This window comes from Lactuca sativa, chromosome 2 (genome assembly GCF_002870075.4).
Source record: "Lactuca sativa cultivar Salinas chromosome 2, Lsat_Salinas_v11, whole genome shotgun sequence".
Taxonomy (NCBI): Eukaryota; Viridiplantae; Streptophyta; class Magnoliopsida; order Asterales; family Asteraceae; genus Lactuca; species Lactuca sativa.
In genome coordinates, this window is record NC_056624.2 from 145,612,151 (window position 1) to 145,631,287 (window position 19,137).

General features: G+C 34.5%; 1 protein-coding gene, 2 long non-coding RNA genes and 1 pseudogene across 9 annotated transcripts; 3 read left to right on the forward strand and 1 right to left on the reverse strand.

The window, feature by feature from the left end:
• The first annotated feature begins 342 nt into the window (after positions 1 to 342).
• Positions 343 to 2,304, forward strand: LOC111888007 (uncharacterized). Of its 7 annotated transcripts, XR_002849001.3 has the most exons (5): positions 348 to 833; positions 970 to 1,083; positions 1,282 to 1,343; positions 1,709 to 1,733; positions 2,093 to 2,304. It is a non-coding gene; the product is annotated as an uncharacterized LOC111888007 (long non-coding RNA). The 7 variants fall into 7 exon arrangements; XR_006188178.2 differs by having other exon boundaries at positions 343 to 833; positions 1,282 to 1,733; positions 1,819 to 2,304; XR_002849000.3 differs by having other exon boundaries at positions 1,709 to 2,304.
• A 6,217-nt stretch (positions 2,305 to 8,521) lies between these two features.
• Positions 8,522 to 13,402, forward strand: LOC111919390 (DNA repair protein RAD5A-like; annotated as a pseudogene).
• LOC111919391 (uncharacterized) lies at positions 8,744 to 9,238 on the reverse strand. The gene is made up of 2 exons (XR_002859480.3): positions 9,089 to 9,238; positions 8,744 to 9,014 (listed from the first exon to the last, which is right to left on the reverse strand). It is a non-coding gene; the product is annotated as an uncharacterized LOC111919391 (long non-coding RNA).
• A 3,050-nt stretch (positions 13,403 to 16,452) lies between the features above and the next one.
• On the forward strand, positions 16,453 to 18,726 carry LOC128132399 (uncharacterized). Its single transcript, XM_052768950.1, has 4 exons — positions 16,453 to 16,708; positions 16,821 to 17,234; positions 17,322 to 18,454; positions 18,568 to 18,726. Exons 1-4 carry the CDS (start codon positions 16,453 to 16,455, stop codon positions 18,724 to 18,726), a joined length of 1,962 nt encoding a protein of 653 aa, XP_052624910.1.
• Positions 18,727 to 19,137: the final 411 nt, after the last annotated feature.

Genomic DNA, 19,137 nt, shown 5'->3' on the forward strand with positions numbered 1-19,137 from the left:
AAGCGGAATGTTACGTGTGTGTATATATAAGATCAAGTATTCTAACTATTTGTTGTGTGGATGTAGGAATGATTGTGGAGCAATCAATTTAAAAAAAAAATAATAAATAATTAATAAATTCTTTAAAAGGTATAATAGTAATCTTGAACCTATTTAATTTTAGTAAACATTGAAAACACCAAAGGGCTTGTAGCCCAGCGGTATCAGGTGGTGTCCTCTCTCTTTGAAATCGAGGGTTCAAATTCATTGTGGACATAGGTGGAATAGATGTTGTTAGTTAGATTTTCCGGTTAAAAAAAAAAAAGTAAATATTGAAAACATTTAATATCCCCTTTGAATTAGGGGTTTTAGTTTAAAACCCTGCTTGCATCGATATAATGATCGACCTTTATGCTCGAATCCAGTGCTCAAATCGATCGACCTTGCCACCACTCCGCCACCAGCAGCAGGTCACTGCCTCCACCAGCGCTCAAACGATAAACACAATAACGATGTTTGATTTGCAGGTGAAGCCGGAATCGGGTCAATCTATGAAGACGCTTTGATTGAGAAAGATCTGAAATCTGGAGATTTGTACAGAATCCAAGCTGGTTCAGCATTCTATATCGTAAATACTGTAGAGGGTCAAAGACTCCATATCATCACTAGCATCGATACCTCTGAGAGCTCTGATTGGAGTGCTTTTCAGGTACCGAAGGAGGAAGACGAGGCACAGGTTCAAAGACCCCATATCATCACTAGCATCAACAGTTGTGGTGTTGATCCAAGGAGGAAGACGAGGAAAGAAAGATCAAGGAAGGAGAAGAAGTTGATTGTGGGATCGGCTACAGTAGGTAAAACTTCTTGGTTCTCTTTTTCTTTCTTCCTTTCTTTCTATCTTCCTTCTTCTCGATTTTTTTTTCTCTAACCCAGAACCACCTTGGCAAGTGATTGCATAAATATTGAATATTTTCCATCTGGTTGTTGAAGATCAAAAGAATTAGTGACTCAAAACTAGCGATTGAATCATCTTTAACTCAAGAAATTGGGGAAAATAAGAAACCCCTATCGGATTGCCCTTCGCTCGAATCATCTTTGACCCAGGTTAGCAATTCCCGTTAATTCAGTTTCTTTGTTTCTTTTTCCATTATCAAATCATTTGAAGCTCTGAATTTCCAAATGGGTTTGAACCCCGTCTTGTTGAATTATCAAAAAAATTCCATTAGAGAAGAGATTTATAGCATTAAACGGGTGTCTCACACGGTCTTGTTGACTTGTTCTATCATGTTGTGAGAATTGTAGCTACTTCTAGATGGAGTGGGATCATAAACATGTGAAGGATGCACTGCCCCTAATATTACCGGGTAATGATTTATACTTTAAAAAGCATAGGATGTTTCTTAGAATGCATGAAAGGCTATATGTATCTTGTATAGGACTGGGTTTAGTTAAAGAATATACATTTGTTTTAAAACATGATAGGTGATATTTGTTTTGACTTGTACAAACATTAATTATTTGGGAAAGGATGAAAGTGAACGCCATAGCTCACATAGATCCAATAAAGCTTGTAGTTTTAAGATAATCTAACAGTGTATCTTCTATTATGATTTTGGACATAATCGAATGTTGTGCAAGACTATCCATTGTGTGGGTTCCTAGAAAAACATATTGAAATAGATGGATTTGATTTTTTATTTTAACTTGTTCAATTTGAAAATGTTTGCAGGCTATGAGAAAACGAGATTTATGAGGTATTTCCAATTTGTTTTACTTGCTAAATGCAAGTTGAAAGCTAGGGATTTGATTTTTTTTATTTCTTTTTCACATAATTATCAGGTTAAGTAAAACTTATGAGGTAATTCCAACAGAATGCATATGGTAATTGAATCTTGAATTCCAATTCTTTTGGAATGGAATCACGAATTCCAATTCTTTTGGAATGTAATATGGATATTTTCTCACTGATTTATGCATGTTCTACAATTCTTGGTTATTGGTTTAGGTGCAATTCACAAGTCCGCATATTTTTCCATAAGGAATATAGTTTTTTATTTTTCATTTACTAATACATTATTGGATTCTAAACTACAATTTGGTTTTGGTTTCACAGAAGTTGATGTTTGAAGAACGGACCACAAAATTGAAAGTGGTTCTAAGCAACATTATTCCTTTAGAATGTATTAGTGTCTTTGTTAGATTTTGATATTTTCTTTCCCGATTAGAAAGTTTTTTTAGTTTTATTCTTTAACAATAAATGTAATTCTTAGCAATTGTTACCCGTACTCTATAAGAATTAATGTAATATTTGTTTTTATTCTTCAATTGATGGTTCAAGAATTTGTTATTCTACAAGAATTTTTAAAGTCATGATCAAGAAATAGTTTCAAGAATATTTTTATTGTTTATGTTTCACGAATATTTTCATTTTTGAATATACTCATAAAATATTCTGTCAGAATGTCCAAATTAAAAGAATTTTAATTCGTAAAATCGGATTTTAAAAATTAATAAAATCTATGATCCCTTAAATTATGCAATTTCCTTTATTAAATCTATATTAATTGATTAAAATACTCTTTTAATTAAATTAGATCATATTTTTCAATTATATTTAACTCAATAATATGTATTAATCACTTTTTTAAAATAAATAAAATGCTTGACCCACAATCATTCCTACGTCCACAAAATAATTAGTTAGAATGGTCCATTGGAGTACGTTGACCGTACTTATGGGTACGCTTAGCGTACTCTGCAATGATCGCAGGGGCATCTCGCGTACGCGGGTTGTACGTAAGGGTACGCCGGGCATACACAATTGAAGGCCAAAACCCTAAATGCGGACTTGACCCTTATTTAAACACCTTATAACCTCTTGGACCAAACCCTATCAGCCTCTTTAGCCCCATTTCATCTACTTTCAGCTGAATTAGTGTGAGGGTGAGAGTTTGAGCTAAAGAAGAAGGTTTTGGTGGCCATTTTGGAGTTCTTTTAAGAAGGAGAGTTGCTAGGCAAGCTTGGGACGTTTTGGTGCTTCAAGAATCTGCATTGTGGTCATCTTGCAAGACTTCTGGAGGTAAAAAGCTTGCACCTTTCCATCTAAATCCATAGATCTAGCTAGGGTTTTCTAGTTTTGTCCCTTTAGTTGATTTTGGACCTCTTTTGGTGAGCCAAGCAACTCCATGAGATGGGAATGGCAGATCTGAGGTCCCTTGGGTATTTAGAAGCATAAAAATGGAGTCTTGGTGGATGTATTAGTCTCATGCATGGGTTAAAGACCTTGGAAAGGTCATAATGGAGGTGTTGGATGTTTATGAGGCATGCAAGGGCATGAAGTTGGCAACTTTATGCCTTAGGACATTTTAACAAGCCTAGATCTAACTTTTGGACATGGAGGAATCGAGCATTAAGCACTTAATAGAGAAAGTGCTTGATTTGGTTGTACGTTGGGCGTAGCCCGTGTACGTAGCGCGTAGTCCCCAAACCCTCAGTACGCTATGCGTACCGGAATGGTACGCCGAGCGTACGCAGCACAGTTGGGCATTAATCTGTTTTGGGCCTTTGAGCCTTTGGGTCCCATTTGGTTATTGGGCTTGGTTGTATTCTGTGAGGTATGGGCCATTTCAGCTGTTATGGGCCATGGTCATGTTGATTGGGCCTTATTAGGCCAAGAGGCCCCTTAAGGATCTTGGACTTGGACTTTGGGGTCCCATTAGCAAGGGAAGGATATTTGGGCCTCCGGAAGGGTTTGGAGGTTTAGTTTCCTTTGGTTAATTCAAAGTCCTAACATTGATTATATTATTATTCAGCTCAGGAGGTTACGGATCGTTAGGAGGGCAGTTTTGTATTCAACAGACAGAGGTGAGTCTCCTCACCATACCAATGGGTCTAAGGCACCAAGGCCGGCCCATTATGTGATTATGATACATGTGTTAGACATTCTGTGATTTAATTTGTTATGTGATTGTGTTTGCATGAAAACCTTGGGGGTTCCCGAGGCACTTAGGTGTAAGACCTTGGAGGGGTTCCTTGGCATCCTAGGTTAAAGACCTCGGGGGGTTCCCGAGGCATTGGGCTAAGACCATGTGGGGATTCCCATAGCACCCGGAGTAAGACTCTGGACGGTTTGCAGGGCTTCCTTATGTGATTGGCATGCATGGTTTATGTGTTTTGGATAGCTGTGTAGCTAGTGTGATATGTTATACATGTTTGTGTGCAAGTGTGCTCTGGGGAACTCGCTAAGCTTTCAAGCTTCCCATTTGTGGATTTGTTTCAGGTACATCTGAGCCCAAGGACAATGGCGAGGCATGATGGCGCGGCGTGCACTCCCTCTCTCTTTTGCTAGTGTGTTTTGGGACGCTCTGATGGTTTAAAAGAAAATAATGATGTAATGAATGTGGATTTGAAAACAAATGTTTTGAGAATTTATGGTTTAAGCAATTATGTTTTATTAATTAAAAGAGAAAAATTTTCTTTTAAAAATTAGGTCGTTACTAGTAGGTATCAGAGCCTTGGTTTGAGGGATTCGGGCACACCCTCGGGTGGGTCAGGACTCAAACTAAAGAAATTGTAAAAAAAATGTTTTCATATATATATATATATATATATATATATATATATATATATATATATATAAATATAATAACATAAAAGGGTATTTTTTTTAAAAGAAATGAAAAGATGAGAGTGCAACGCGCGTGATCAGCCGAGCCAAGTAAGTAGTTCCCCAATATGATTAGCCATGTTATACTAATGTTGAGTTTGTTGATTATATGGAACTTGCTATGTGTATGCTTTTAAAATTATATACGGCTAGGAGCTTATAGCCTCATAATGATTGATTTGGCCTTATTTTCTTTTCCTTGTCTTGATGTGATCTTAGGGTTGAATCTCTTATTCGAAAGTCTGTTTGATCCTTTCTGTGTATAATTTGCACGCATAAAGGCAACCTGTTATGATTGGTTTGATTGGTGTAAGTAGAGCAAATCTTAGGGCAACCTAGGATTTGATATATACGGTAGTCTGTGGGAGATGGTTTAGTTTTGGGACAAATTGGAGTATTCAGGTGGAACCCTAGGGGAAAGGTACAGGTAGGTGTGGAAGGTAGTATTGGGCTCGTACTATTGGAAGCACGTGACCTGTACCCAAACACATGTTGTACCTGGGGACTCTAAGGGGGACCTGTGTGGAAAGATCCTTGTTGTAGGCATTCTGATCATTAAGTTTTATGGTATTTTAGTTCAGCATGGTGGTGACACAGTTTGGAGCAGGAGGATCAGGATCGGGATTTGGATCCGGGGCGGGATCAGGAGACACTACTAATGTCATTAACGAGAGGCTACCCGAGCTCATTGTAGCCGTGGTTACCAGGGGTATCCTTGACGCGACCCCAGTCATCTTTGGGACGGTTAAGGAGGGTATTATGGATCTCATGGAGGAGAGACTCAGATCATTCAGGGCTGAGATTGCTGCGAGCCAGGTCGGGGCCCGAACTCCCTCATTCTGGGAGTTGAAGCCGTGCGGGGCACCGAAATTTTTTGGGGCCAGGGACCCCATAGTCAGTTGACGTTGGATAGAAGATATTGAGAATGCCCATCGCACGAGTTCCTGCCCGGATGCGACAAAGGTTGGGTTTGCATCTTGTATGCTGAGGGATAAGGCCTAAGATTGGTAGGGCGAGGTTACTAGGCAAGAGGGGCCAGCCGGAGTAGCCGAGATGTCATGGGCCGAGTTTGTTCGATGATTTGATTTGGAGTTTGCACCACCCATTGAGGTGCAACGACTGGTGCGGGAGCTTCATGGGTTACAACAGACCACCGAGACTGTTGCGGAGATCACCGCCAAGTTTCGGGAGCGAGCTTTGTTAATTCCACAGTATGCTACTGATGAGGAGATGAGGCGGACCTGGTATCATTCCATGCTGAGGGATGATATTCAGGAGTTTGTGAGCTTTACGGGGTGCAACAGAACCCACATGTTGCATAAATCTTCGTTAGTAAACTTTTGTTACAGAATCCATAGGTCTTTCACAACAGAATGTGCAACAAAATTTTTCTGTAGCAAAATAGCTATGAACTATATCCATAGCAATGTCGTTGCAAATTAACTACAATTGTTTTCCATAGCTCGTTCGTAGAAAACTAACTTCGACCCTATCCATAGTTAATCTATCACAAATTAACTATAGACTAACCTCGTAGCTACTTTCCATCGTAAATCCACTACGCGTAATGTCGTAACAAAATTTTTGTAATGAATTTACTACGATATAATTTTGTAGCAAATAATTGGTAGTAAATTTACTACGATCTATTTCTGTTGAAAATTTACTAAAATACACTTTTGTTGCAAATATTTCATAGTAAATTTACCACGACATACTTCCGTTGTAGAAAAAAAATGTGACGGAATACATTTCATAGCAAAATCTATAGCAATTCAACTACATAATGCTACTTAAAATTATCCGTAGTAACTTCTTAAAAATATCAGTTGCAAAAAATGGTGACATGATTAGTTCAAATACATACAAAAATAATTCTGTTTTTTTTCCAAAGAAAATTTATAACAAAAGCAAGATTATGAAATTGAAATAACACTAAAGAAATTACATAAATTCTTAATAAAAAAATAGTTTATCATCAAATGAAATACCCCTTTGTCCAAAACACCAATCACATTAGTCTAATAGTCAAACTCAACTAGATATCCTAAAATGCAATCAACAAAAAAATGTATCACTGATTATTTGTGCTTCTCATATAATTGACGATGTTTCTCACATCATCCAACTTCATCCTTTGTTGGTTTATGGTTTCCTCTAATTTTCGGATCTCCGTCCTAATATGATGTATTTCAGAACTTGTATCCAGTGAAGTGCATGTTTGAGAGGAGTTTTTAGGAAAAATCAACCTGCCCTATGATCCAAGCACATAAACTCTTTTCTAACGATCATGTCCTCCAACAGTTGTATAAAACAGCTCACTTTCTGGAACTTCCTCTCCTAGCAATGGCAAATCCGCATGTCGAGACAAAAACAAATCCTATAATTGTATTTTGCATTAATATATAGTTTATTCAAGATTTTTTAATTTCCTATTATCAAATAAATGAAAAATAAACTTACATGAACTTCTTCGGCCTTTTTAACTTGAAAAAGTCTTTCCGTCATGATCCTTAGTATGAGTAAACATGAATACTTCATAGCATGACAAAGCTTTTACCATATATTGCTCCTACATTAATACCATATTGATTATGTCAAATATCACCACAAGATGTAATGAAAGAAATATATTATCAGACTAGACTATAATAGTTTACATTAACCAATAATAAACCAAGAAGGTGGTTATATTATACAGATATTATAGGATGCTATTACACTTTTCATAAATTGATTATAAGTAAAAATGAACGTAATATGCTATAATGCTTAAAACATACGTCCATTAGATCAAATGAAAATAAGATGCTAAAAAAATATTTAAATAATAAAATCACTTACCATATCAGCAACAAATTGTTAATGTGAAGCCGATCCACCGTTATGGGTAGATGGGGCTTTTCCACCCACTAAACTTTTAAGCCTGTTTTTTTTTTTTTGATCTGATTTTTTCTTGAAATCCTTTGAGTTCCATATTCCATTTTATATTTTCATTAACATGCCTTTGTAACAAGTGATGCATATTCTTACGTGGTCTAACTGGTCTTGTTGGAGCTCCTTTTAATGGGAATGAAGACATCTTTCTTGTAGAAATACAATATTACAAGTTTTAAATATACTCATTTGTAATAAAAAAAAATTGCAGGAACATGATACCATTAAAATTTAGAATATGAATAATAATTCGTTTACATATTCGGTTAATGCACAGGGGCCTAAGCTTGTTTTTGAACTAATCAGAATATAAGCATTATTCAATTACATATTCAGGATCAGAAGCATACACATAGTAACTAAAAGAACTTGATACCATTAAAATTGTTTCAATACCCACAAAAATTGAACAGATGAAGCATATAAGCCGTCACTACAAGAAAAGTCCTTATTAGTGACCAATTTTTAGTGACGACCTAAAGTTTAGTCATTAACAACATCATTTAGTCACCAAAATCTTAGTCGTCACTGAATTTTGGTAATCCTACAAATTTAATGACCAATTATATGTGGTGGTCACTAAATCAGTCACTAAACTGTGAATAAAATTAAAATACTTTTGTTTCATATCAAAATAACTATTAGTGACTAAAAAAAATGGTCACTGTGTTAGAGGCTAGTGACCAAAAATAAGGGTCACTTTATTTAAGGTTGAGTGACCAAAAATAATGGTCACTAATTACTCTTTCTTATTCTAAATCATGCGCGGTTAAACTGTGACGACTCAATGATGGTCACTGATTTACAAACCGAAAAATAGTTAGTGACTATTAATTGTTGTCATTAATTAATATATATTTTTTTATTTTTGAAAATGACCGGAGCTTTCCCTATTTTATTTACCAACATATTTTTCCAAAGACTCATTTTATTTGAAGTCTTTATTCAAGTCCCTGTACACTCCACAACTAACAAAACCTTCTCATCAAACATATTTACCATACTACCCTTCTCAATATAGACGACCTAAAATTATTCTTGCCCCTTTTATCTTTTACTGAATTGGGGAAAAAGTTGAGATGTCCTTTTACTGTTTTCATCGTAATGTTCAAACTCAAAGTCACCGCGCCTCTCTAGTCACCACATCTCTCCTCTTTGCCCTAAATCGACATATCAACCATCGGCGATTCGGCACCAGCGTCGCCGGTCCAACGTCGCCAGTCAATCGTTGCCGGTCAATCGTCGCCGATCCATCGTCTTCGGTCAATCATAGCCGGGACATACCCTCCTATGGACACACCTCGGTTCTCCACTAGAAGTCAAACAGGTACTCTTTTCTCCACTCCGACCATTGATGTAGCTACATCTTCTCCACTAGAATTGTTCAATTGCTAATTGATTGGCTCCTTGATTCCCTTCTACCAAATAGTACCTAAAATCATAGCAACTAGAAACATGACTTTCTCAACAAACATAAAAGCTTGATTAAATTAGCATATAGTTTACAATTAGCTGTTTTTTTGTTTATTCTGCCATTCTACCAAACTGTTTAATTCGAACTATATTCTGAGGTTGTCTCCACACTTCTCTTTCATCAGTCACAACGGAAATCCAAATTCCACTCATTCTCAAAACATCTCTCTTACATCAGAAAATTTTACATTTCCACCTGAGAAATCGCTGAGTGGACCCTCTCCGGCCAAGTTTGGTAGCGGCGGCCTTGGCAGGGAGCCCTCTGCCTGTTCAGAGATTGTGAGGTTTTCTACATCAGCTTCCGGAGAGGTGATGTACGTTGTACACATATCTTTATTTATTTGTAATTATAATCAAATTGTCCCTGAAAAGCTGATATCCATTTTCATCTTGAACAGATTTGTCGGATCCCAAATGAATGGTCTCGATGCCTTTTGCCTCTTGTTAGAGATAAGAAAGTTCAAATTCAAGGGTTTTGTAAATCTGCTCCACATAATCTAGGTCTTATGGATACCATTAATCTATCTATCAGGTATGTTTGTGGTGTTATTACCTAAAATCACCTACTCTTTCTGATGTTGATGTTAATATTTGTTCAAACAGTGTTTACATCAACAGTTCCATATTGCACACAAGCCATCAGACATCTGTCAAGGTACCCACCACTTCAGTTGATGAAACCTCCATCCAACCTCTTCCAACTTTATTCCCATTACTTGGACTAATTCCTTTCAAAAAAGTAATACATTTTCATAATTTACCAAAATACCCCTATGCTGGTTGGAATTTGGAAATGCTCATTCTTTTGTCCTTGATTGTAATTAGGCAGAATTTACACCTACTGACTTATACACAAGGAATCAAAGATTAGACATAAAGGATTCTTCTGGTGTTCCTCCTCCATTACTCAATGCTCCCAAACTCAAAAACTCATCTTCAAATGGAAGTACAGTTGAACCCGAAGAGACAATTTCAGATAATGATCTTGACAATATTGTTGGTGTTGCAAATGTCTCTGAGTTAGAGGTATTAATATTAATATTATTTCATCTTAATAACTTTTATGTCTTAACAAAGAATCTGAACTTGTTCATATTATGTTTTAGGAAATGGAACCTCCTAATACTCTATTGTGTGAACTTCGCCTCTATGAAAAACAAGCACTTCATTTCATGGTTAATTTGGAAAAAGGACCATGTGTTGATGATGCAGCTACTACTCTTCATCCATGTTGGGATGCATATCATCTTGCAGACAAGTATGTTTTTTTCTTGTTTCATTAGATTCTTTTTTTTTTACATTGATGTCTTTTTTTTTTGTATACAGGAGGAAATTCATAGTGTATGTGAATTCATTTTCTGGAGAAGCTACTGTAGAATTTCCAAGTACCCTTCAAATGGCAAGAGGAGGAGTATGTGACTATGTTCTTGCTTATAATTACATTTTTGCCATGTTTTATTATATACACAACAGATAATTTAGACATGATAATATAAAGATTTTGGCAGATTCAATGGGGCTTGGAAAGACTATAATGACAATATCACTCCTTCTTGCTCATACTGAAAAAGGTGGATCATTAGATAAAGATTCCACCAGTGAAATCAATGGCTCAGATCAATCTTCATCATCTCCAAAAAAAAGCAGCTAAATTTTCTGGTTTTGATAAGCTTAGAAAGCATAAACAATCACTCATTGGTGGTGGGAATCTTATCATATGTCCCTTGGCTCTTATAGGTCAATGGAAGCTAAATTTAATGTTTGTGAACATTGGTAATAGGCAGAGATTGAAAGCCTTTCAGAACCAGGGACTTTGTCAATTTATGTTCACTATGGGCAAAGTCGTCCAAAAGATGCCAAAATATTAGCTTAGAGTGATGTTGTGTTAACCACATATGGAGTTGTAGCTTCAGAATTTTCATCTGAGGTAACTTAGAATACTTTCTGTTTTTTCTAAGATGAGAAATTATAAGCTTTATGTTTATTTTATATTTTATATTTTATAATTTGTATTTGTAGAATGCTGAAGCACACACAATAAAATCCTTCAAAAAGTCAAATTTCCATGGCGGCAGCTACTCGTGTTGCTGACCGGAGACGGTGTTTGACCGGGACCCTTATCCAAGTATGACTTTGGTCAACATGTTTACTTTTTTGGTTCTTAAGGATTGAACGGGAGCTGGTCTTGGTATGTTTTTTTATTTAAAAAAAATTGAAAATAAGTTTCTTTTGGTTTATATAATTTCTTTTATATTTGTGTATTATTATATAAATAGGTGGAACAAGCTAATTCAGAAACCTTCTGAGGATGGACATGAAAGGGGCTTAAGTTTGGTCCAAAACATTTTAAGACCAATAATGTTAAGAAGAACAAAGTTTAGCACAGACAGAGAAGGAAGGTTATAAATTATAAACTCATAAGTCCTCTAATTTTGAGTAAATTACAAAAACGGTCCTTGAGTATCGTTGTTTATTGCAATTTCGGTCCAAAAATGTTTTCTCTTGCAGTTTTAGTTCTTATTTTAGTTTTTTGTAACTATGTTGGTTGTAATTTTATCATTTCTTAATGACATCGTCTTTATTTCAAGTAAAATGACTATATTACCCTTGTTATTGTCACAGGCCTATATTAGTTCTCTCATCTGCTGACATGCAGGTAATATATTGCCAACAAACAGAATCCGAAAAGATTTCTACGGTGCTCTTTTTAAGAGATCCAAGGTACTCCATTTTATAAACTTGTAGTCTTTTTATCTTTTCTGCTACCTAATAATCTTTATATTTTTATTTTTTTACAAATCTTAGGTGAAATTCGATCAATTTGTTGAACAAGGACGTGTTCTTCACAATTATGCTTCCATTTTGGAGCTACTTTTACGCCTTCGCCAATGCTGCGATCACCCGTTTCTTGTAAGGTCAGAAAAATACAAACATGACATCATCATCATCATCACCATATCAATAAAATTTTAGGTCATAGTTTCTAATTTATAATTGTAATGAGAATTTATGGTTTTGAATTTTGACACAGTCGAGGTGACACTCAAGAGTTTTCAGATTTAGATAAGTTAGCAAAACAGTTTCTTAAAGGTGGTAATAATAATAATAATAATAATAATAATAATAATAATAAGACCATTTGATTCAGTACAAGCAGTGGTTTTACCTCCACGTGCACAGGTCAAATTATTTTTTACTTTTTACTTTTTTTTTTAACTTAAATGTTTTATTAAATTGTTTTTTTTTTGAAATTGTTTAGGTTCAATGCCCACTTGAAATTGTAAACCTCCGACCTAGTAGGGATGTTGTTGTTCTGGACTTCTCCTAAAAGTTTGGACCCCAATTGGTATTTTTTATAGTTGTATTGGTATTTAATTTAAATTAATTTTTTTTAACTTTTTAAATATTTAATTTGTTTTTGGTTGTACAGGTTGAACAATTTTTTTACTCATATTCAAGTTACCACTGAGGAATTTTTCCCTCAATGGAGATCACTATCTGGACCTCCTTTAAAACATCAAGAAGTGGTTTGTTTATTTTACCCCTCCTTCCTCTTTACATTATTAAATTTTGTGGAAATTATATTATATTGACTTCCAAGTTCCATCATAATTTATACAGGTAAGAGGTGTGAGACCAATGTCATTAGGATAAATGGCAAATCTGTTCAACACTTTGAGATTGATGGTTTGTCCCGGACTGGTAAGTTCTTTCTATTATTTATTATCTACAATAACAATGTACTTTCATTTATTTTTTTAACCCTAAACAATCTTTTGCATTATTTTCAGGATCCAAACGCGTTTAATTTAGTAGCAAGCACAACCTTCTATTCAGAAAGTACACGTGCAATGTTATGTCTGGTCAGAATAGAAACAGATCCAGCTGACAGAACACAGCTCCACACGATAGTTGCATCAGCGGACCCCACACTAACATTCGAGTATGTTTATTATTTTTTATATATATTTTAATTTTCATATATAAATGCAAGAACAAATTTAGACATGGTTTGACTATTTGTATACACAGGTTGAAGGAATTACTGACTATCAATTGTTTCCCGATCAAATGTGGTGATTAATACATTCTTATGTTCCTATGCAGGTAGGTTGGAAGTTTATGGAGCACACTCCTAAAACTCGCTCCTCGTTATCCGGACTTTTAATCTGCATTGATCTTTATTGACCCTCTTTTTTTTGTTTAAATGGATAAATTAGTGACGACCTGTTATAGTCACTAATCGGATAAACCAGTGACGACTTTCTTTTGTCATTAATCGGATAAGACAGTGACGACTTTTATTGGTCACTAAGTAGTTAAAACAGTGACGACTTTCATTGATTAGTGACGACATTTAGTGACGAAACTGGTCATCACAGGTTTAGTGACGCATATATTTTAGTCACTATTTAGTGACCATATCTTATTTTGGTCACTAAATCAGTTTTGTGACGGACCTATAGTGACGAAAAGTGACAACCAGAATTTTGGTCACTAAATCATTTAGTGACAACTAGTTCTATTGTTAATGACCATTTCCTTTTGGTCACTAATTGACATTTTTTTTGTAGTGATGGCAGAGAGGTATAATCATATATGCTTATATATGTTTATACGTATACGCCTAATCATAAATAATTATATATATATATATATATATATATATATATATATATATATATATATATATATATATATATATAGATTGAGTAATCATATTTGATTATGACAATCTATGACAGAAGAGGTGGTGGTAACAGAGGTAACGATACTTTATTTGTTATGTTGAATAACACCATTTAAATTTGTAGATTTTGAGTAATTTTTTGAACCTTTAAGGGTTTTAAGAAACATGCACATATTTTTTCGTCATGTTATTGAAGCTAATGATATTTTCTAATCCTGATTTTTAATACGTAGCGAATTATATATTGATGTTTTCGATAACTTCTTGTAAGTGTATAATAGATATACTTTTATAAGTTTTTAAAAATTTAACAAATTTAATGAACCGACTATCCGGTATTGGAACAGCTTGCCGTCGGTTCTTGATGCAAACATTTTAGGAATTGTCGGTTTCGGTTCCTGATAATTAAGGAGAGTATCCACCTTTACTCATCCCTAGTTGTAACGATGTCCATGAGACAATTGAGTTGAACACAAAAATGCAATCATCAAGGCCCAAAAGGACAAAATCGATCTAAGTGAAACTCATTTGTTAATTTTTTATAACTATTGGTATGGACATATTCTACATTTATTTATACTATGTTCAATATCTTGAATAACAGTTAACCTCTTGAGTGATATCGAAGATACTATTATCATATATCTTGATGTTATCTCGCATATGTCTTATGTCTTTGATATATATGATTAAAGATCCACTACAAGAAAACTCTATTTTAGTGACGGACTAAAATTTGGTCACTAAACATCATTTAGTCACCACACTAAATTTTGGTAATCCTACAAATTTAATCAGGATGGTCGTCACTCACCCATCACTAAAATGTAGAATAAAGTTTAAATGTATGTCATAGCAAGTATTAGTGACCAAAAATAGTGGTCGCTATATTGGAGTCTTAGTGACAAAAAATAGTGGTCACTGGATTGGAGGGTTAATGATTAAAAATAGTGGCATTGGAGACTTAGTGACCAAAAATAGTGGTCACTTAATTGAATACCCGGTGATCAAAAATAATGGTCACTGAATTAAAGAATTATTGACCAAACATAGTAGTCACTGGCTATTTATATATTTATGAGTTAAAAAAAAATAGTAACTACAATTATAGTTATTGAATATATGATTGAAAATCGCAAAAAAGTTAGGACCATATAATAATGATCACCAAACAAATTTCATTATAAATTTAAAAGCAAAAAGGAGAACTATAAACTCATATTATGTAAATGGCCACGATGATAGTTTGTTCGATTAAAGAGCATTATGGTAATTTCACATTAATGATATAGTGTTAGATAGTATGGTGTCATTACATAGCTTCTCAAAGTAGTGACTTTTACCCATTTGATGTTAGGGTAATTTCGTAATTTGGTATAAAGGGTTTCGGAGTAATAACAATCATAGTAAGGTTCTTAGCGGAAATGATTAAAAGATGAAAGGGTAATAGCTTAAGTACAATTAGTTGAGGGTGAAATTCTAAAAAATAAATGCAAACTGTGGTTATCATCTCCATTACGTATTTATGCTATACAGACCTCACATCACTTTCCTTTGTCTGTATCGACCACCACCACCATCCTTACCTCGCTTTCCGTCTTCCGTCGACGATTCTTCCTGGCGCTGCTACCACATCGAACATCACCACTTTCACCTTCGTTCACTTCAGTACCGTGTTCTAAAGTTTGAAGCCCTATTTGTCCCAATTGAAGCTTCAATTATCATTTCCCCGAAGTTTGATCGATTAAGGTGTGATTAGGGTTCGAAAAACCTCAATTGGAGCTTAATTCCTCGCATTTGATGTTGCGTTCATCATTACTTAACGTCGAAGGTAATGTTATCCTTTCATCAATCTCTCTTCTCTTCTTCCTCGTTGATTGCTCATGGATGACATCCTCCTCTACCTACTCTTATGGTTTTGTACTCCATTCTGACTCCTGTTCACAATCACACACTTACACAAGCATGTACAAAGACACACAATCGAAAACACATAGAAATACGTAATCACTTAGTGTCGGCTTAGCCCATGTGCAATATAGGCATTGGAACATGCTCAAAATCTTAAAGGGCCAATTTTTTTTGGTAGTATACACAATCGGCAATTTGCAGCCTATTAATATGAATTGATTGATTGAACGAAGGCACGCACTGAAGCGGGAAGCCACATCACGATTCACGATCATCGATTAGTACTCGTTCGTTCATTTAAAAAAAAGTGATCGGCAAAGACAGGAGAAGGGTGAATCGTGAAAGCGATTCACTGATTCAAGCATTCAGCAACAGCAAGACAACAACTCAACGGCTTAGCGCCATTCACTCATTCAACAAGGGTCGACGATCTTGTATGAGAAATTGAGGATTATCAAGGGTCAATCATCTCCTGCTAATCAACCAATCAGGTCATATTTATGAGAAATTGAGGATTATCAAGTTTATAGTTGTCAATTGAATACTTGAATGATTCATACTTTCATAGATTATCAGTTTAACAGAATATTTAATGAATTTAATATTTTATTATCAGTTTATCTACTATAGAAATCAGTTTAATAGAATAGTGAATGAATGAATTAGTTTCTAAGATTCAAAGAAACCAGTTTAGTAGTTTAAATTATGAGTTTATGTTTATTGTAAAATTGTTTATCAAATTATGTTTATTCGAATTTCTTGAATGTTGAAAGTTGAAACTTATGAACTTGTAGTGATGAAGTCTAAGCAACCATTCGTTTATCAAAAACGTAAAAAAAGAAAACCAGATGAAGAAAATAGAAAGGTTGATGCCGGTGTTGTAGATAAGTTTATCCATAGACAACCTGTTGAAGAGCACACTGAAGAGAATGTTGAAGAGCACATTGAAGAGCATGTTGAAGAGAACATTAAAGAGCAAGAGCATGTAGAAGTAGAAGAGACAGAAGAGCATGAGCCTGTTAAAGAGCTTGTTGATATATATGATCTAAAAGGTGGGAAAAACTTAATTCTGGTGAGATTAAAATTCTGGTTGGGAAAGATCCTAAAGAGATAATAGTATTATGTATGGTCCCTACGATAAATTTGGTAGACGATTTTCTGCAGCTTTGTATACAAGAACTTTATCGAATTTGGAGAAGTGTGATAGAGTATGGATAGTATATTTGAATGAGCTAGACAGGGTATTTTGTTTCTGTTGTAAAGTGTTTAGAAAAAGGATTTCGAAAGGTAAATTAGATGGTGAAGGTTTTGCAGATTGGCACCATGTTACCACTAGGGTTAAAAAACACGAAATTTCTTTGGATCATCTAACAAATAGGAATAAGTGGTTTGACATGCGTAAAAGATTGAACTTGAACAAAACAATTGATAAAGTTCAACATGAACAGTTCAAGAAAGAAAGAGATTACTGGAAACAAGTGCTTTTAAGAATTATTGCAGTAGTGAAGTTTCTTGCTAAACATAATTTAGCATTTCGTGGATCGAATGATAAGTTGTATAAAAAGGTAATTATAAATTGTATTTTTTTGTTCCAGTACCACCAAAAATCTTTTTGTAAATTATGATGACTGATTCCAATTCTTATTTGTTAATTGTATTTAATAGGTAATGGAAATTTTTTTGGTGTCATTGAAATGTTGGAAGAGTTTGACCTGATTATCAAAGAGCATGTGCAACGGATCACAAGTGAAGGGCTTCATGTGCATTATCTTGGCCACCTAATCCAAAAAGAACTAATATCTTTGCTAGATGAAGATATTAAAAAAGAACTTATCAAGGAGATAAAGAAAACAAAGTACTACTCAATCAAACTTGATTGTACTCCCAATTTAAATCACCAAGAACATATGAATATAATAGTGAGGTATTTAAAGTTATCATATAATTTTGTTCCTATCGAGGAGTCTTTTTTTGGTTTTTTGAATGTTGATGATACCTCCGGAAAAGGATTATTTGATATTACACTTGAAGAGTTAAATTCTCTTGGTCTTCAAATTAATGATATGCCTGGTCATGGCTATGATAATGGGGAAAACATGAAAGGAAAACACCAAGGAGTGAAAAAGAGATTTTTAGATATAAATCCTAGAGCATTTTACACTCCTTGTGGTTGCCATTCTCTTAATCTAACATTATCTGATATGGCTAACAAGTGTGTTAAAGGAAAGAACTTTTTTGGATTCATCCAACATATTTATACTATCTTTGCAAATTCTACTAAGAGGTGGGAAATTTTGAAAGATAATGTTAAAGCTTGGAGTCTTAAGTCATTGTGTCAAACTCGTTGGGGAAGTCGGTTTGAGAGTGTAAAGGCTATTAAACTGCAACATGTGGATGTACAGAAAGCTTTACTTCAAGTTGGAGAAAAAGAGAATGATGTTGCAATTGCAAGTGAAGCAACTTCACCAGCAGAAAAAGAGCTTAGTGACTTTGAATTTTTGGTATCAACTGTTGTTTGGTATGAAGTACTAAACCATGTGAATATTGAGAGTAAGAAGTTAAAATCAAAGGATATGCATCTTGATAATGCTATTATAGAAATAAACAAATTGATTGGGTACTTCAAGGATTATAGAGAAACTGGTTTTTCAAAAGCGATTGTTGAAGCTAAGGAGATTTTTATTGAAATGGGTATTGATCAAATATTTCCACAAAAGCGTTTGATTGAAAGGAAAAAAAGGTTTGATGAGAGTTCAAGTAGCGAAGAAGTTTCATTTACACCTGAAGAGAATTTCAGAGTCAATTATTTCTTATACATAGTTGATCAAGCTATTTCTTTTCTTGAAACAAGATTTGAACAATTCAAAGAGTATGATAAAGTATTTGGTTTTTTATTTCCACATAATTTGAGGGAATTGAAGATAAAGATCTTAAGTTATATTGTCATCGTCTTGAAAAAGCACTCAAGTTTGACGAAAGATCGGATATTGATGCCGAGGAGCTTTGTACAGAGTTAAAATTATTTGAGACATTGGAAACCATTGAATTTAGCAACCCTGTAGATGTTTAGAAGTTTTTGAAAAAAAAATGATTATTTCCTAAATGCAAGCATTGCATATAGAATATTGTTGACTATTCCAGTAACGGTCGCATCTGTAGAAAGGCGTTTTTCCAAATTGAAATTTGTGAAATCTTACCTACGCTCCACAATGACCCAAGAAAGGCTTAGCAGTTTGGGGATGATATCTATTGAGAACAAAATCTTAGAGAGTATAGACTACAAAGAGTTGATCAACCAATTTGCAATCAAGAATACTATCAGATATGTTATTAGTCATTAAAATACTTTGATTTTGCTATGTTTATTGTTATAAGGTTTATCGTCATTTTAATAAAAAAAGTAGTTTATTTAATTTAATTCGTTAAAGTGTTACACGTTAAGGCCTAAGGGCCTTTTTTATCCATTTCGTCCTGGGCATTT

Coding starts and splice junctions, on each gene's coding strand:
- LOC128132399 (XM_052768950.1), top strand. CDS start 16,453: ATGAAGTCTAAGCAACCATTCGTTTATCAAAAACGTAAAAAAAGAAAA. Junction 16,709..16,820: donor TGATATATATGATCTAAAAG/GTGGGAAAAACT, acceptor GATTTTCTGCAG/CTTTGTATACAAGAACTTTA. Junction 18,455..18,567: donor CACCTGAAGAGAATTTCAGA/GTCAATTATTTC, acceptor ACATAATTTGAG/GGAATTGAAGATAAAGATCT.